The 17,260-nt window shown below is 49.5% G+C and overlaps 1 protein-coding gene across 2 annotated transcripts in view; it reads left to right on the plus strand.

Annotated features, from left to right (window-relative positions):
• HOATZ (HOATZ cilia and flagella associated protein) overlaps nt 1-17,260 on the plus strand; it is a 167,074-nt gene that overhangs the window by 107,923 nt on the left and 41,891 nt on the right. For both annotated transcript variants that reach the window (XM_086958848.1, XM_086958849.1), the window contains one exon: nt 7,443-7,495. In XM_086958848.1, coding sequence (XP_086814974.1) covers nt 7,443-7,495 — 53 coding nt within the window. The remainder of the gene's footprint in view (nt 1-7,442; nt 7,496-17,260) is intronic.

Here is a 17,260-nt window from a genome sequence, read left to right on the forward strand (position 1 = left end):
ATACAACTGCATTGATCTGCGTGTGAAGGGTAAGCATGGGATTAATGAAAATACCCAAGGTTTTAACCTTGGAAACAGGAAGAGGGGAAGGGCCAAGGGTAGAGGGCCAGAAGGAAGGAGACCAGGGACTGCAACCACCCCCCGTCAGGACCAACTCGGTCTTGTCCGGGTTCAGTTTGAGGTGGTTGCAGTTCATCCACCCTTGGATAAAAAGCATAACCTTCTGGAAATTAGAAGCTGAGGAAGGAGAGGAGGAAAGGTTGAAAACAAGTTGGAGGTCGTCGGCGTAGTTAAACACCGAGAACTCCATCTGCTGTAAAGTAAAAATGAGAGGTGAAATGTATAGATTGAAAAGCAAAGGGGACAGGGAAGAGCCTTGGGGAACTCCACAAGTCACCCTCCTAGGAGGAGCGGTGAAGTTGGCAAGCTGGACAGCCTGTTCCCTGTCCGTCAAAAAGGAACGGAGCCAAGCATAGGCCGAGCCCCCAATGCCCGCCGCCACGACACGGGACAACAAGATGTCATGGTCCACCATGTCGAACGCGGCGGACAGGTCTAACAGGACTAGAGCCTGTGGCCGGCCAATATCGATCCCCTCTCTTAATTGATCCATCACCGACACGACTACCTTCTCGGTAGAGTGCAGCGGGCGAAAGCCCGCTTGGCGGGCGGCCAGGCAGCCTGTGGATTCCACAAAGGAGCTCAGGGACCTGGTGATATGAGCCTCTGAGACCTTTGCGAGGTATGGGAGGAGAGAGATCGGGCGGTAATTGGCGGGCGCAGAGGGATCGATGCCAGGCTTTTTCAAAATAGGAATGATGACTGCTGATTTGTGGGCAAGGGGAACAATGCCCGAGTTGAGGCAATGATTGATAAAAGTAAGTGGTGGAGAATAGCAGTTAGAAAAGAGCTCTTTTAGGACAAAAGCAGGACCAATGTCCCGAGGGGAACCTGATTTGATCCGAGCTAGAAGAGGAAGCAGAGAGTCTCGGGTGAGGGGAGGAAACTGAGTGAAGGAGGGGGAGGGAGGGGTGGAGGGATAGCAGAGGGTACCGTGGGTGGGGGAGGAATGTTGGCCCTAATGAGGGCAATCTTCTCAAAGAAAAAAGAGTTAAGGGAGTTACAAAGTGTTTGGGACGGGGGAATTTTAGAGACCGCCCTATCGGAGGCCGCCAACTCATGAATGGTGTTGAATATCTCTTTCGGTTGGTTTTCTGCAGCCAAAATTCTGCCAGAGAAATACTCCGTTTTGGCTTTTAGAATGTCACGTTTGTAATCTTTTAGGGACAGGCAGTAATTGGCCTTAAGGAGAGGGCAGTAAGTGCGCCGCCAGGCGCGTTCCGCTCTGCGGGTCGCAAGTTTTTTCCCCCTGAGGGCGGGAGTAAACCATCGGTTGGCCCCATGGGCACGCTTGACAGTCACTCTCTTAAGGGGAACGATGGAATTACACGCCTTTAGCAGCCAGTTGTTAATGGCTGAGAGCTGGGAGGGAGGAGATAAATCATTAAGCTCCGGGCTAGTAGCCTCTAGGGAGGAGCAGACCGCCGGGAGGGCCGCCTTATCCCACTTTCTGGCCCAGATGTTTTTGGGCAGAGGGGGTTTAGGTGGTCGTCCGAGGTTAGCTGCGAAGGAAATGAGGGAATGGTCTGACCAACAACAAGGGGAAATGATTGGAGGGCCCATAGGGATGTTAAGGGACCAAATTTGGTCAAGTTGATGACCTTTGATATGGGTGGCCGAACTCAGCTGAGGGAGGAAGTTTAGGCTGGTGAGCAGAGCCGTGAACTCCTTAGATCTCATATCTTCAGCTGGGTCATTCGGCCAATAATTTAAGTCTCCCAATAGAAGGATGGCAGAGTTGTTTACCACAAGGGTGGCCAGAAGGTCCTCTAGAGCGGATAGGAAACCAGGGGTAGACTGGGGCGGGCGGTATATAAGAACACAGGTTAATGGGATCCCAAAGGAAGTGGAACGGACTACTAAGCAGTCTACTGCAGGGATCACGGGAGACAGTAGGGTTTGGAAAAGGAAGTCCGTGCGGGTGATCAGGGCCACACCCCCCCCAGTCTTCCCTCCTGGGCGGTCCTTCCTAATGGCCGCGTAAGTAGGGGGCAAAATGGACAGCAGGCTGGGAAGCGAGTCGTCCCTAAACCATGTTTCCGTAAGGAATAACAGGTCAGGCTGGCGTGAGTCGAGCAGATGGAAAAGCTCGAGCTGGTGCCCATCCGCAGACCTGGTGTTAAGGAGGATCGCAGAAGTAGGAAGCTTAGGGCCGTCCAGGGCGCAGGGGAGGGCGTCATCGTGCCTGGAGGGCGGCTTGGAGAGGAGGAAAGGGTCAGGGTAGGGCAGTGGGGATGAGACACTAAGGAGTGGGGGTGCAGGGCAAGGGCAGCTAAGACCCAAGGAGGCAATGCGCTCTAATACTAGAGATGAAGGGGGACGGGGATGCCAGAGGGAGAGTATGAGCGCAGAAGGGTATGTAGTTAAGAAAAGAGCATGGCGACCGGGCCCGGGCCCCAGCCGGCCGCGGACGGGCGCAGACGGGCTTAACTCTGGCGCGACTCCGGCGCGCCTACGACGCGCCCGCTGCGCTCGTCCGCTGCGCTGCCTCATGGTGTCCGTATAAATAGGGGCGGAGCTGCGGGGGAGTGGCAGGGCTATGCTGGAGTATACTGCCCAAGCCAAAATGGCGCCCGTTACCGCCGGGAGCCCCCGAGAAGCAATCAGGCCCAGTCAGCAACTCACCCCTGCAAGCGGAATGAGGTAAGAACCTGCATAATTTTAAAATCAGTTAGTACAGATAAAATAACAACAATTTCCGGAATTTCCGAAAATGCAGCGCCTGCGCTCGTAATTAGCGAGGCGGGATGCCTAGGAAGCAGAGAACACTCCAAAGTATAACCAGACGACCCACTGCCACTGCATTAAGAAAGAGGTTTCCATGATGCTAGCCCTATTGGTGATTGAGCCCTCCAGCAGTCTTTACTCTAGCTCAGTGGCCTTGGTTCCAAAGGCTGTCACATCTAGTGTCACTCCTTATCTGTGGTTTTGTGTGGACTACTGTGGGCTCATCCCATCCCCTGAGCTGATAAGCTCATTGATCGGTGGGGATATGCTAAGTTCCCCAGTATGTTTGATTTAACATCTGGGTAATGGCAGATTGCCTTGGCCAAGGGGGTGCAAGAGAGGTCAGTGTTCTCCGTGCCAGAAGGTCACTACCAGTTACAAGTCATGCCTTTTGGGTTGAAGAACACCCCTGCTACATTCCAGATGCTGGTCAACCAGGTCCTGGCTAGATTGGAGAACTTCAGTGCCACCTACCTAGATGACATTGCGGTCCTCAGTTCTAGTTGGGAGGACCACTTGTACCACCTCCAAGAGGTGTTGAAGGCTCTACAGAGCACAGGCCTCACTATCAAGGCCAGTAAGTGCCAGGTAGGGTGTGAATCTGTGGCCTACTTGGGTCACCACGTCAGAAGTGGCCAGGTGGCGCCCGACAACCCAAAGTTGACACCATTTTGGATTGGGCACCCCCCAAGACCGAGATATAGGTTAAATCCTCCCTAGGCCTCACCAGGTACTACCACTGATTCATCAAGGGGTATGGCACCATTGTTACTCCATTGACGGAGCTAAAATCAAGAAAGCAGCCACGGTCAGGTGATCTGGACTGGGACATGCCAGACCGCTTTTGATGCCCTGAATACATTTGATGACCGAGTCTTCTTTGATAACTGCATTTGAAGAGCTGAGAGCTTTCTTGGAGGAGGGTAATCCTGCTTCACTAAATTTGTTAGATCTCTCAGCCGCATTCAATATGGTCAATCACAAGGTATTGAGCGATTGTATCAATTCTCTGGGATCAGAGGCACAGCTCTTGTGCTGCTTAAATCCTTTATATAGGAGAAAGAGCAATTTGTAGCCATGGATATTTACTCTTCCAGTCCATTATTTTTTTCCATGTGGGGTACCCGGGGCTCTTTGTTGAGCCCTACCTTTTTTTAACCTACATGTTACTCCCCTAGACAACCTTATCAAATCATTTGAGTTTTCTGTGATTAACTATGCAGATGACACCCAGATCGTTGTCTCCGTGGCCGGCAACCAGCAGGAATCAGCTGCTAATTGTCGCTGCTGTATGCAACAGATAAGTTACTGGATGACGAATAACTGTTTTTAAAGTTAAACTCCGGTTAAACTGAAGCATTGCTTCTTAGCAACAATACCTCCTTTTGGTCTACAGACTGGTTTCAGTCATACATGAAGAATTTTCCTGTTCCTGTCCCCAAAGTAAAACACTTGGGGATAGTATTTGACTAATATTTGTCATTTGATAAGCAGACTAATGCAGTGACCTCTTCATCCTTCTTTTCCTTAAAGGTCCTGAGAAAGGTTTTCCCGTTTGTTAAGTTGGAACTTGGGAAATTAGTGGTCATTACCCTAATTTTTGAAATGTTGGACTACTGCAATGCCCTGTACATTAATTTGCAGAAGCAATTACTCAATAAGTTACAGATTCTGCAGAATGCTGCAGCACCGTTGTTCGGAGGAATTCCTAAGCATCAATCTGCCTCTCAGGCCCTAGTCCAACTTCACTGGCTACCAATGCGTAAGCGCATAGATTTTAAAGCATTATGCATTGTTTTTAAAGTATTGCATGGCTTAGGACCCGAATATTTTTTTTTTTAAATTGTCTGGTAATCTTAATACCTGTCTTTTTAATCTTTAGATTAGTTTCTTAGACATGTTTTCTTTCCCTTCTGCTGAATGTTGCACTTTATTAAACTTATTTTCGTTTTCAAGGCGCCATGTGCAAGGCGCCTGTGCTCAAGGATCCTAACTTCTCCAAGGAGTTTGTGGTGCAAACTGTCGCTTCAGACCATGGTGTGGAAGCTGTTCTTTCACAGCTGAACAAAGAAGGCCTAGATCAACCCGTAGCCTTCATTAGCAGGAGGTTACTTCCCCGGGAACAGAGGTGTAATGACAATGAAACAGAAGCTTTTGCTGTGGTCTTTGCACTGAAGAAGCTAAGAGCCAACTTGTTTGGCACTCACGTCCTGGCTCAGAAAAACCTCAGTCCCCTCAGATGGTTGATGCAAATGAGGGATGAGAACCCAAAACTGTTGAGGTGGTTCATCTCCCTACAGGGAATGGACTTTACAGTGAGACACCGCCCCTGCACAGAACACCCCAGCGCTGATTGTCTGTCCAGGTTTTTCCCCCTTAGTAAAGAGAATTCCCATGAGCTTGAGTAGCTCTACCCACTTTCAGCTCGGGGTTGGGAATTGTAGCTTGCTTTGCAAACTGTAATTTTGTATACGTTTTATAATTTTATGACTATACGTCAGGTGGTTTGTTTGCAAAAAGCTTACGCTCAATACAGTGGGCCAGGGTTAGTTATGGTGACAATTTAATGAAGCAGGTTATAGTCCTGATTGGTTCACTAAGCACATTTATGTCCAGTGCTAATGGATTGCTCTGTTTATTATGAAAAGTTATGACAAATGCAGTAGGCCTGGTTTATTTATTGTTTCTTAAAATAAATAGGCCTTTAAGGAAAATTGTTATTACATCGTGTTAAAGCCTGTAAGCAGGTGTCTTATTACATGGAATCTCTGAGATTACCATAGTAGGCAAGTTATGGTGTTGGTTACCCCCCTCTGACTAACCATGAGGGAATGATATTTTCACTATGATCATCCTTTTTAAACGTTTCTGTCAACTGTAATTTTATATATATTTGTAATTTTATGACTGTTCTTCTTGTGTTTGCCCCGTGGGAAAGCGTGTGCTCAGTTCAGTAATTCCTAGTTGGTTATGGTGACAAGTCAATGATGAAGAATATACTTTTTATTAGTTGTTTGGAAAAAGATATGTCACAGGCCATAGCTCTGATCTGTTTACAATGAAACGTTCCAACAAAAGCTGTAGGCCTGACTTTTATTGTGAAAAGCATATTTTATTTATTTAAGAACTGATTCTTATTACATGGTGTCAAAGACTGTAAAAATGGATTTTGCTTTGCAGAATCTTGCAGATTACCATATTAGGCAACGATTCTGGTGCTAGTCACCACCTCTGACATAATCTGGGGGAAAAAGATTTGCACTGTGAGAATCCTTGTTAGGCCCTCTTACTATGGGTTGTATATTGTTGTGCTAATGGTAAATTTGTATGTATTTGTAATCTTATGATTGTATTCCAGATAACTTCCTCGTAAGAAATCTTATGCTCAATATACATTATACACAAACTGGTTATGGTGGCAAACAAATGGTGAATGCCAGAGGCCTTATTAGTTCACTGGAAAACGTTATGTCAGAGACCTCAAGCAGATATTTTCATTACGAAAATACAAGGGCATCAGGCCTGATGTTATTTATTGTGTAATAAAGGGCTGATTGTGGTTACACTGGGCTAAAGCCTGTAGACAAGTAGGTTGTACATGGAGTAATCTCACAGATTGCTATAGTAGGCTAGGGGTTTGGCCATGGTGACTCCTCAGACAAACCATGGGAGAAGATTTACACTGTTAGAATACTTGTTAGGCCCATCATAGGAGGGGTTGTATACTGTTTTGCTAACTGTAATTTTTCACATTTTATGATTTAATGACTGAATGCTTGCCTTTTGGGGACGATTATGTTCAATATAGCCAGGTGAGCCGGTTATTATGGCAAGCCAATTTAAAGACTTCAGGCCTGATTGGTTTATTAGGGAATGTTATGTCAGATGCCATATGTCTGATATATGTTTTATGAAACATTACCAAAACTGTGTTTAAGCCAATAAGTCATAAAGCGGGTATTGTTATTCAACTCTGTTAAAACCTGTAGAGGGATATTGTGTTACATGGAATCTGACAGTTTCTTTTTTCTACTTTCATGCTTTTCATTTATTTTGCTTGTGATTGTTGAATTTATGTGTGAGTTTTATAGTGGATAGGTCAGTGGATACATGTAAGAATGAACAAGTGGATAGATTGATGCATGAGTCCAGTAATGAGTGAAAGAATGCCTGCATGGTGAGTTATAGAAAGCCTATACTCACCAATGAGTGAAAATAGGCTTACAGCTATAAGCCACACCCATTGGCATTTTCAGTACTTGTTCATTTTTCAAAGAACATACATGGGGTCCCTACACCTCCACTTCACGTATCCATGCAGGAAATTGTAAATAGGGTAAGAACACAGATCAAAACACCAGTGTCCACCATTCCTCATGTATAAGTCTCTGTACAGAAGACTTGTATAGTTATTAAATATGTAGCCACGTTGAGGATGTTTTGATAAACTCTTCACAGTAGAGTTTCGCAACACAACCTCAACTTACCTACTTCTGTTCAGGTGACAAATCTTTTTGACTGCATAAATCTTTCTCGTCCACATGTTTATTGAAAAAAAAATCAGTTTGTTACATAAGATTTTTTTCTTATTCCAGAAAGAACAGGTTTCTTTTAACCACAAACCGAAGACAACAGCTCGAAATCAAAGGTAAATGTTACATGTACTGCATAGGTATTTATTTTTATGCGGTGGAAACCAAAATGCGTCTGACTTCTGTACACTCTGAACAACAACAGGAGCATATGTGCGAAAATGCCAAAAATAAAAAAATACAGTAAGATGTGCACTTAAAATTATTGTCAGTTATAGTACTCTAGATTGATTCTAGAGTATGCCGAAAACAATGCATATAATAAAACATTTGGGCAAAAAATGTGTAGTTTAACAAAAAGCAATGAAAAAAAAATTCCGGGTTTTTTCAAATGGTTAAAAGTAAAAGGAAAATTCCTTAAACCAATGAGTAGCTGCTCCTACATGGAAGAAAGTCTGACAAATTGACTTTGCTTTGAGAAATTGTCAATCTTCGAAGAAAAATATGTGTTTTTTACAACCCCTTCGTCCACTTGACATCAACACCCTCGCTGCATAATATAAGGTTGATAGATCGCCTTTCAATTAACCCCTTTACTGCAGCGGCTATTCCGCCGCAGTGCTAAGGGGGCGGGGCGGAAGAGCGGCGGGCGCATGTTGGTGACGGAACCGCTCCGTCACCAGCCGCGGTTGCGCTGTGCTCATGATGGAGCGGTTCCGTCACGGCCCCGCCCGCTCAATAGAATGTTCAGCGCAGGCGCGGAATCCGCGCCGCGCAGGCGTTCCGAGCTGGCCGTGATGGAACCGTTCCGTCATCAGCACAGCGCGACCGCGGCTGATGACAGAGTGGTTCCGTCACCAGCAGGGGAGGGGTTAAAACCCGGTAGTAATAGCAGCCATGCTGCCCGGATGAACAGTGGAGTGCTGCTATTGTTTTATACTTTTTATTTGTCTCTGCTTTTTAGGCGGTATGGTTGTACTTGGGAGATCAGTCAGTACAGAATTCCTGTGATGGTTCCAGTAGCTGCTGCTACCAGGGGAAAGCAGTAGGGCAGCGTGGGGGACCAATAACAAAACAAACAAACAAAAAGAACTTACATGCCGCGCACTGCCTCGCCGCTCTCCTGCTCCTCTGGCTCTACTGCTAGTATAGGCTGAGGCACCCAGGCTCCCCTACGGCCAGTCCAGATGCTGCTCTCATGCTGGTAGTACTATTACCCAGCATGAAAGAAGCAGCGGAATTGGCCTGAGCAGACTGGGAGCTTGTGTCTGCTGTTCCTCGACCAGCAACGCAGCTCGGGTAGGAGAGATTTCAGTGTGCATGGTGGTTAGGCCGTCCTAAGACAGCCGGCCAAACTGACATGTGCACTTTCATCAGTGCCCACCACTCCTCCTCCATGCTTGCTGCAGTGATGTCATCAGGATGGTCCGCCCCCAAGACTCAGCTCGTGAAGAATTTTTTTTCATAATATAACAGTTTTATTATCATTTTATTTTTTAAGTTTGCCTCTTCTGGCAGGGGCGACGCTCCTCCACCATAATGGAGGATCCGCCGCTGGGTGTTGACGCGGCTGGTCCATTGGGGCTGAGGGGCCACGCCCTCTCACCTTTTGCCCCTCACAAACAGTGTCTGGCAGGCTGAACGAAGGTCGTTCTGACAGACACTGTTCATTTTCAGGTCAGGCAGCCGGGAACTAGACATGCGCTAAATGCGCAGGCTCCTGATTGCCTGAGCTGAACTTGGCTGAGGATGTCACAGCTCCTGTGGCGTTAGCTCAGCAAAGGTCCTTGAGACACTCCTCCTCATGATGAGGGTAACGTCACTCATTGCCTCGCACTTGGGCTCTTCAGTTTTAAGCGATTCAGAAAAGGGGGTGGTGATGAACAGAGTGTCTGAATTAAGCAGACCACTCTTACCCAGTCCAAAGATCAGGGCTTGATCCATCACCGTTTTTTAGCTCACTGCACCATCCCAGCTCAGAACCTGGCAACATGCAAATTAGTCTGTCCCTGGCCCAGTGCATCATGGGAACAGGGCAGACCAAACTACCAAGCCAATTCTTTTACTGGGAAGGAAACAAGCTTCAGTTTTAAGCCCTGAAGCGCCCAGGGTCGTGTCCATCAGTGAGTCGGGTGGGGTCAGCAGTCTCACTAAACCCATCCCATTCTGTGATGACATATGGGCTGCTGCCTTCCCTCAGCAGCCCCAAGCCTCATGGGACCTCTTACCTGTTGCTGCTAAACGTGCTGCTTGAATTGTTATTTGCACAAGGTGAAGGGAGAGAGGTGGAAGAAACTGACGGGCCGCCATTTTTGACTGGTAGCGGTGTAGTGGTTGGACGCTAGGCTACTTAAACAGCACACGGATGCCGCAGCGGGCACGCAGCTGGCGCGCCTAAGCCGAGCCCGTCTGCGCCTGTCCGCTCTTGGACCCGGCTCAGGGCCAGTCCCCCTGGTCATTTATCCCCAGATATCATGAGTTACACCAAAGAAGAGCTATGTAGGCTGAATCCTGGAAAGGGGACACGTAGCTGCCCTCCTATTCCCCTAAAGGCCGCAGACAACGGCATGGAAAGCACATGCCTCAGCTGCCGGCTATACCTATCCCATGTCCTTGACCAGCCAGCCACTGGTCCAGTTGTCAGACCAGCAAGAAGACAAATGCAACTGATGCAGGTCCTTTAAAATGCATTTTATTAAATGCCAGATCATTAATTAAACATAGTACAGAATGTGCGCTACTACTGGAGGAATATGAGATTAAGTTGGCCTTCTTTACAGAGTCGTGGACAGATAGTGCTTCTAGACCAGCTTTAGGGAAGGCAACTTCTCCAGGTTTTTATTGCTACACACTGGATAGGCCACGCAAAAAAGGAGGAGGGCTTACAGTTATCTACCATGATTCAGTTGAACCTATTTTCCAACCCACCTCCAATACTTCTAGTGAGGCTTTAGCTTTTAGTTTTCATGCAGCACATTATAGTACCTTCAAAGGTATACTGCTTTACCGTCCACCTGGCCCTAAAAGCAGATTTCTGGACATATTGGGCACCTTGCTCGAGGAAGGGCTATTTCTAGACTCCTACACGGTGCTGGGAGATTTTTTTTTGTAAAAGAAGTGCTGGGAGATTTTAATTTCCATCTAGAGGCCCCCTTGGATCCAGATACTTCTCGACTGGACAAATTATGGGTGCTGGAGATCTCAAGCAGTTGGTGAAGGTCCCGACCCATGAAAGAAGGCACACCCTGGATGGGATGTATTCTAATAACCAAGACCTAGTTTACACTTCAGTTCTTCCTCTTCTGTGGTCTGATCACTGTGCTATTCAATTTTAATTGAAGCGTCATGGGGGCCATTTAGCCAGTGTAAAGCCAACCCAGGAGATTACAACAAGGGCCTGGGGAAGAGTGGACACTAGGAAATTAGGAGATGCCCTGAGGCGCTCAATGCGCTCTCTCCCTCTGGGAGTGGAAGAGGCCACATCAGCCTACACACAATGGCTACGCACAACCTGCAACTACGTAGCCCCCAAAAACAAGTGGACCCCCAATCGGGCTCAACCCTCAGCACCGTGGTACTCTGAGGAACTTAGAGCTAAAAAATTGGCCTGTAAGCAATTAGAACGGGCTTGGCGGAAAAGGTATCCTTGTGCTGACAAGGAAATGTATAAACACAGCATTACCATCTATAAACAGTTACTGCTAGAAGCCAAAATAAAGTTGTTCACAATGCAAATAGCATTAGCCAAATCCAACTCGAAATAACTTTTTAAAACTATTATAAAACTTGCCACCCCTAACGTCCCCAAGACCCAGAGCAATCCTGTACTCTGTGATAAATTGGCCGACTTTTTAAAACAAAAAGTAGAAATCATCTTCTCCTCGTTCACCCAAGCTGACAAAAGGGCACAAGTGCGGCCGTATATGGACGGACTGGACAGCTCCTGCCCTCTACCAGTTTTAGAACAATTTACACCCTTGGAGATACCAGAAACGATCAATCTTCTGAATTCGATTAGCTCAGGGGTCCCCACTGATCCCTGCCCAGCGCGGGATATCAAACAAATCCCAGAAGTTATCGGAACAGCACTTACACCCCTGCTGAATGCTGTATTCAGTTCAGGCATATTTCCCAAAAAGTAGAAGAAGGCCTCTGTTCTTCCCTTGCTGAAGAAACAGACCCTGGACCCAAAAGATCCCAACAATTATAGGCCTATTTCACGGCTTCCATTCCCTACCAAAATTCTGGAAAAGGCAATGAATACCCAACTCGGTGTGTTTCTTCAGTATAATAACTTCCTTGACCCATCCCAATATGGGTTTAGAGCAGACCACAGCACTGAGTTGGCTCTAAGCATGGGCGAATTTTGCGAATTCGCAATTCGCGAATTCGCGATCCACAAAATCCGCAAATTTGCGGATTCACGGATTTTGCGGATTGTGTGGGTAAAGGCCGGGCGGGAAAACGGTGCACATCGCTAGTGTGAGGGGCAGGGCCAAACGGGCGAGGCTTATATGCGAGTTCACATGCCTCTTGTGTGCATAAAAGGACAGGCACGGATCAGAGAAGCTCGTGGTCACAGGAACTGCACAGGGATTGAGCTTGTGAAAGTCAATAATGCAAAGGCCTCCATCAGGGGCGTAACAAACGCCCCTGCAGTGCGGGGGGCCTCACTCTCTACAGTTAATGAAGGGGGCCCCCAGGGGACCCCGGCCCCCTCAGCTCTTGGAGGGCTGTGAGAGAGGCCTGCCAGCCTCTCTCCCTCTGCAAGCCTCTCTCCCTCTGCGTCTGAAGCAGGTGCAGCCTGCTCGGAGCCCCTCGCCCCCTCCCTCTGACTGTAGAGAAACAAAGTATCAATATACATTGTTTCACTTCAGTCAGAGGCAGTGGAAAGAGGACTGGGGCCCCAGAGACAGCAGTCTCCACTGCTCCTCTGAGGCAGCACAGAGCCCATCCCCCACTCTCTCCTCTCAAGCAAAGCCCACCCCACAAGAGAAGAGACAGGGACACAGATGGGGTGGGGGCCCCACCCCACAAGAGAAGAGAAGAGACAGGGACAAGGATGGGGTGGGGGCCCCACCCCACAAGAGAAGAGAAGAGACAGGGACAAGGATGGGGTGGGTGCCCTATCCCACAAGAGAAGAGACAGTGACAGGCCCCCACCCGAGAAGAGACTGGGACAAGGATGGGGTGGGGGCCCCACCCCACAAGAGAAGAGAAGAGACCGGGACAAGGATGGGGTGGGTGCCCCATCCCACAAGAGAAGAGACAGTGACAGGCCCCCACCCGAGAAGAGACAGGGACAAGGATGGGGTGGGTGCCCCATCCCACAAGAGAAGAGACAGTGACAGTCCCCCACCCGAGAAGAGACAGGGACAAGGATGGGGTGGGGGCCCCACCCCACAAGAGAAGAGAAGAGACAGGGACAAGGATTGGGTGGGGGCCCCAACCCACAAGAGAAGAGACAGTGACAGTGACAGGCCCCCACCCGAGAAGAGACAGGGACAAGGATGGGGTGGGGGCCCCACCCCACAAGAGAAGAGAAGAGACAGGGACAAGGATGGGGTGGGGGCCCCATCCCACAAGAGAAGAGACAGGGACAGGCCCCCACCCGAGAAGAGACAGGGACAAGGATGGGCTGGGGGCCCCATCCCACAAGAGAAGAGAAGAGAAGAGACAGGGACAAGGATGGGGTGGGGTGGGGGCCCCAGAGACAGCGCTCTCCACTGCTCCTCTGAGGCAGCTCAGAGCCCGGCCCCCACTCTCTCCTCTCCATAAGCAAAGCCCACCCCACAAGAGAAGAGAAGAGACAGGGTGGGACAAGGATGGGGTGGGGGCCTCAGAGAGCAAGAGCAGGAGACAGCACAGAGCAGTGCTCTGGACCCTGACAAGGGTGGGAGTGGGGGCCCCTAGAGAGAGCATTCTCCAGGGCAAAGCTCACATGAGAAGGGATGAGGCAGCAAAATGGTGCCCTCAGGTAAGCCCTCTTGTTAGAACACACCATGGGCATTCGCAGGAGGGAAGGAGGGGGGCCGAGAAGGGTGCAAGGCAGAGGGGAAAAGGGTGCAAGGCAGAGGGGGAGAAGGATGCAAGGTAGAGAAGGGTGCAAGGCGGAGGGGAGAAGGGTGTAAGGCAGAGGGGAGAAGGGTGCAAGGCAGAGGGGAGAAGGGTGCAAGGCAAAGAGGAGAAGGGTGCAAGGAAGAGAGGAGAAGGGTGCAAGGTAGAGAAGGGTGCAAGGCGGAGGGGGAGAAGGGTGCAGGGTAGAGGGGAGAAGGGTGCAAGGCAGAGAGGAGAAGGGTGCAAGACAGAGGGGAGAAGGGTGCAAGGCGGAGGGGAGAAGGGTGCAAGGCGGAGGGGAGAAGGGTGCAAGGCCGAGGGGAGAAGGGTGCAAGGCAGAGGGGAGAAGGGTGCAAGGCAGAGGGGATAAGGGTGCAAGGAAGGGAGGATAAGGGTGCAAGGTAGAGAAGGGTGCAAGGCGGAGGGGAGAAGGGTGCAAGGTGGAGGGGGAGAAGGGTGCAAGGCAGAGGGGAGAAGGGTGCAAGGCAGAGGGGAGAAGGGTGCAAGGAAGAGAGGAGAAGGGTGCAAGGTAGAGAAGGGTGCAAGGCGGAGGGGGAGAAGGGTGCAAGGCAGAGGGGAGAAGGGTGCAAGGCAGAGAGGAGATGGGTGCAAGGCAGAGAGGAGAAGGGTGAAAGGCAAAGGGGAGAAGGGTGAAAGGCAAAGGGGAGAAGGGTGCAAGGCAAAGGGGAGAAGGGTGCAAGGCAGAGGGGAGAAGGGTGCAAGGCAGAGGGGGAGAAGGGTGCAAGGCAGAGAGGAAAAGGATGCAAGGTAGAGAAGGGTGCAAGGCGGAGGGGGAGAAGGGTGCAAGGTGGAGGGGGAGAAGGGTACAAGGCAGAGGGGAGAAGGGTGCAAGGCAGAGGGGAGAAGGGTGCAAGGCAGAGAGGAGAATGGTGGAAAGAAGAGAGGAGAAGGGTGCAAGGTAGAGAAGGGTGCAAGGCGGAGGGGGGAAGGGGTGCAAGGCAGAGAGGAGAAGGGTCAAAGGTAGAGAAGGGTGCAAGGCGGGGTGGAATAGGGTGCAAGACAGTGAGGAGAAGGGTGCAAGGCAGAGGGGAGTAGGGTGCAAGGCAGAGGGGAGAAGGGTGCAAGGCAGAGGGGAGAAGGGTGCAAGGCAGAGGGGAGAAGGGTGCAAGGCAGAGGGAGAATGGTGCAAGGTAGAAAAGGGTGCAAGGTGGAGGTGGACTAGGGTACAAGGGGAGGAGGAGAAGGATGCAAGGGGGAGGGGGGAAAGGTGCAAGAAGGAGGGCAAGAAGGGTGCAAGGCAGAGGAGAGAAGGGTGCAAGGGGGATGGTGATGAAGTTAAAAATGTGCCCCCCCTGGAAACATTTCTGCAGACAACCATGGAACGCACACTACTTTGTAAGGGAGAGTGGGAGAGAGTGGAGAGAGAGAGAGTGGAGAGAAACAGTGGAGAGAAACAGTGGAGAGAGAGAGTAGCTAGAGAGAGAGAGAGAGTGGAGAGAGACAGTGGAGAGAGAGTAGACAGTGGGGAGAGAGTGGAGATAGACAGTGGAGAGAAAGAGAGTGGAGAGAGAGTGGAGAGAGCATGGAGAGACACTGGAGAGAGTGGAGAGAGAGAGACAGTGAAGAGAGAGACAGTGAAGAGAGAGACAGTGGAGAGAGCGAGTGGAGAGAGCGAGTGGAGAGAGCGAGTGGAGAGAGCGAGTGGAGAGAGCGAGTGGAGAGAGAGAGTGGAGAGTGGAGAGAGAGAGAGAGTGGAGAGAGAGTGGAGAGAGAGAGAGTGTGGAGAGAGAGAGTGTGTGGAGAGAGAGAGAGAGAGAGAGGAGAGAGAGAGAGTGTGGAGAGAGAGTGTGTGGAGAGAGAGAGAGAGAGAGAGAGAGAGAGAGAGTGGAGAGAGAGAGAGAGAGTGGGTGGAGAGAGAGAGAGAGTCGAGAGAGAGAGAAAGAGAGAGAGAGAGATTGGAGAGAGAGTGGAGAGTGGAGAGAGAGAGAGAGTGGAGAGAGAGTGGAGAGAGAGAGAGTGTGGAGAGAGAGAGTGTGTGGAGAGAGAGAGAGAGAGAGAGAGAGAGAGTGGAGAGAGAGAGAGAGAGTGGGTGGAGAGAGAGAGAGAGTCGAGAGAGAGAGAAAGAGAGAGAGAGAGAGTGGAGAGAGAGTGGAGAGAGAGTGGAGAGAGAGTGGAGAGAGAGTGGAGAGAGAGAGTGGAGAGAAAGTAGAGAGAGAAGGGGGAGAGGGTGGAGAGAGAGAGTGGAGGGAGACAGTGGAAGGAGACAGTGGAAGGAGACAGTGGAGGGAGACAGTGGAGGGAGACAGTGGAGAGAGAAAGTGGAGAGAGAGACAGCAGAGATAGAGTGGACAGAGTTGAGAGAGAGAATGGAGAGAGAGTAGAGACTGACTGACTCAGACTGAATACTGACTGACCGAGAGACTGACTGACTCAAAAACTGACTGAGAGAGAGAGTGACTGACTGACAGAGAGAGAGAGACTGGTTGAGAGTGAGACTGACTGACTAACAGAGACTGACTAAGGTAGAGAGAAACTGACTGAGAAAGAGAGACTGAGAGAGAGAGGCAGAGACTTACTGACAGAGAGATAGACTGATTGACTGTGAGAGAGACTGACTGAGAGAGACTGACTAAGAGAGACTGACTGAGAGAGACTGACTTGGAGAGAGACTGACTTGGAGAGAGACTGACTTGGAGAGAGACTGACTGAGAGAGAGACTGACTGAGAGAGAGAGAGAGAGAGAGAGAGAGAGACTGGCTGACTGGGGTAAAGAGAGAATGACTGACTGAGAGAGACTGACTGACTGACTGGGAGAGAGAGAGGCTGACTGGGAGAGAGAGACTGGCTGACAGAGAGAGATTGACTGACTGAGAGAGATAGACTGACTGACAAAGACTGACAGAGAGAGAAAGAGACTGAGAGACTGACAGAGAAAGAGAGACTGACTAACAGAGAGAGAGAGACTGACTGAGAGAGAGAGACTCACAGAGACTGGCTGACTGACAGAGAGAGACTGGCTGACTGACAGAGAGACTGACTGACAGAGAGAGAGACTGACTAAGAGAAAAACTGACAGACTGAGAGAGACTGATTGAGAGAGACTGACTGAGAGAGAGACTGACTGACAGAGAGAGAGACTGAGACTGACAGAGAGAGAGAGACTGACAGAGAGAGAGACTGACAGAGAGAGAGACTGACTAAGAGAGACTGACTGAGAGAAACTGACAGAGAGAGAGACTGACTAAGAGAGACTGACTGAGAGAGACTGACTGAGAGAAACTGACTGAGAGAGACTGACTAAGAGAGACTGACTAAGAGAGACTGACTGAGAGAGACTGACTGAGAGAAACTGACTGAGAGAGACTGACAGAGAGAGACTGACTGACAGACAGAGAGAGAGCGAGAGACTGACTGACTGACTGACTAAGAGAGACTGACTAAGAGAGACTGAATGACAGAGAGTAATAGACTGACTGACACAGAGAGAGACTGACTGACAGAGAGGGACTGACTGACTGACTGACAAAGAGAGACAGAGAGAGAGAGAGAGACTGACTGACTGAGAGTGACTGACTAAGAGAGACTGAATGACAGAGAGATAGACTGACTGACTGAAAGAGAGATACTGACTGACAGAGAGAGAGAGAGAGACTGTGATGGAATTGGGGTCAAAGTGTGTATGAACCTATGCAATGCCTCTCAAGATTGCTATTGTCTAATAAAAATAAAAATGTATTATCAAAATGTGCTCTTTGTAGTTACATCTGCTTTTGAAATACTGCATTTTTGCATTGTCTAATGTTTTTAAACGGAAACGAGAAGGAGCAGTGGATGCACTTTTGTCAAAACTGAACGATAAGTGG

The sequence above is a fragment of the Lissotriton vulgaris genome, chromosome 2_1 (genome assembly GCF_964263255.1).
Source record: "Lissotriton vulgaris chromosome 2_1, aLisVul1.2, whole genome shotgun sequence".
In the NCBI taxonomy this organism is placed as follows: Eukaryota; Metazoa; Chordata; class Amphibia; order Caudata; family Salamandridae; genus Lissotriton; species Lissotriton vulgaris.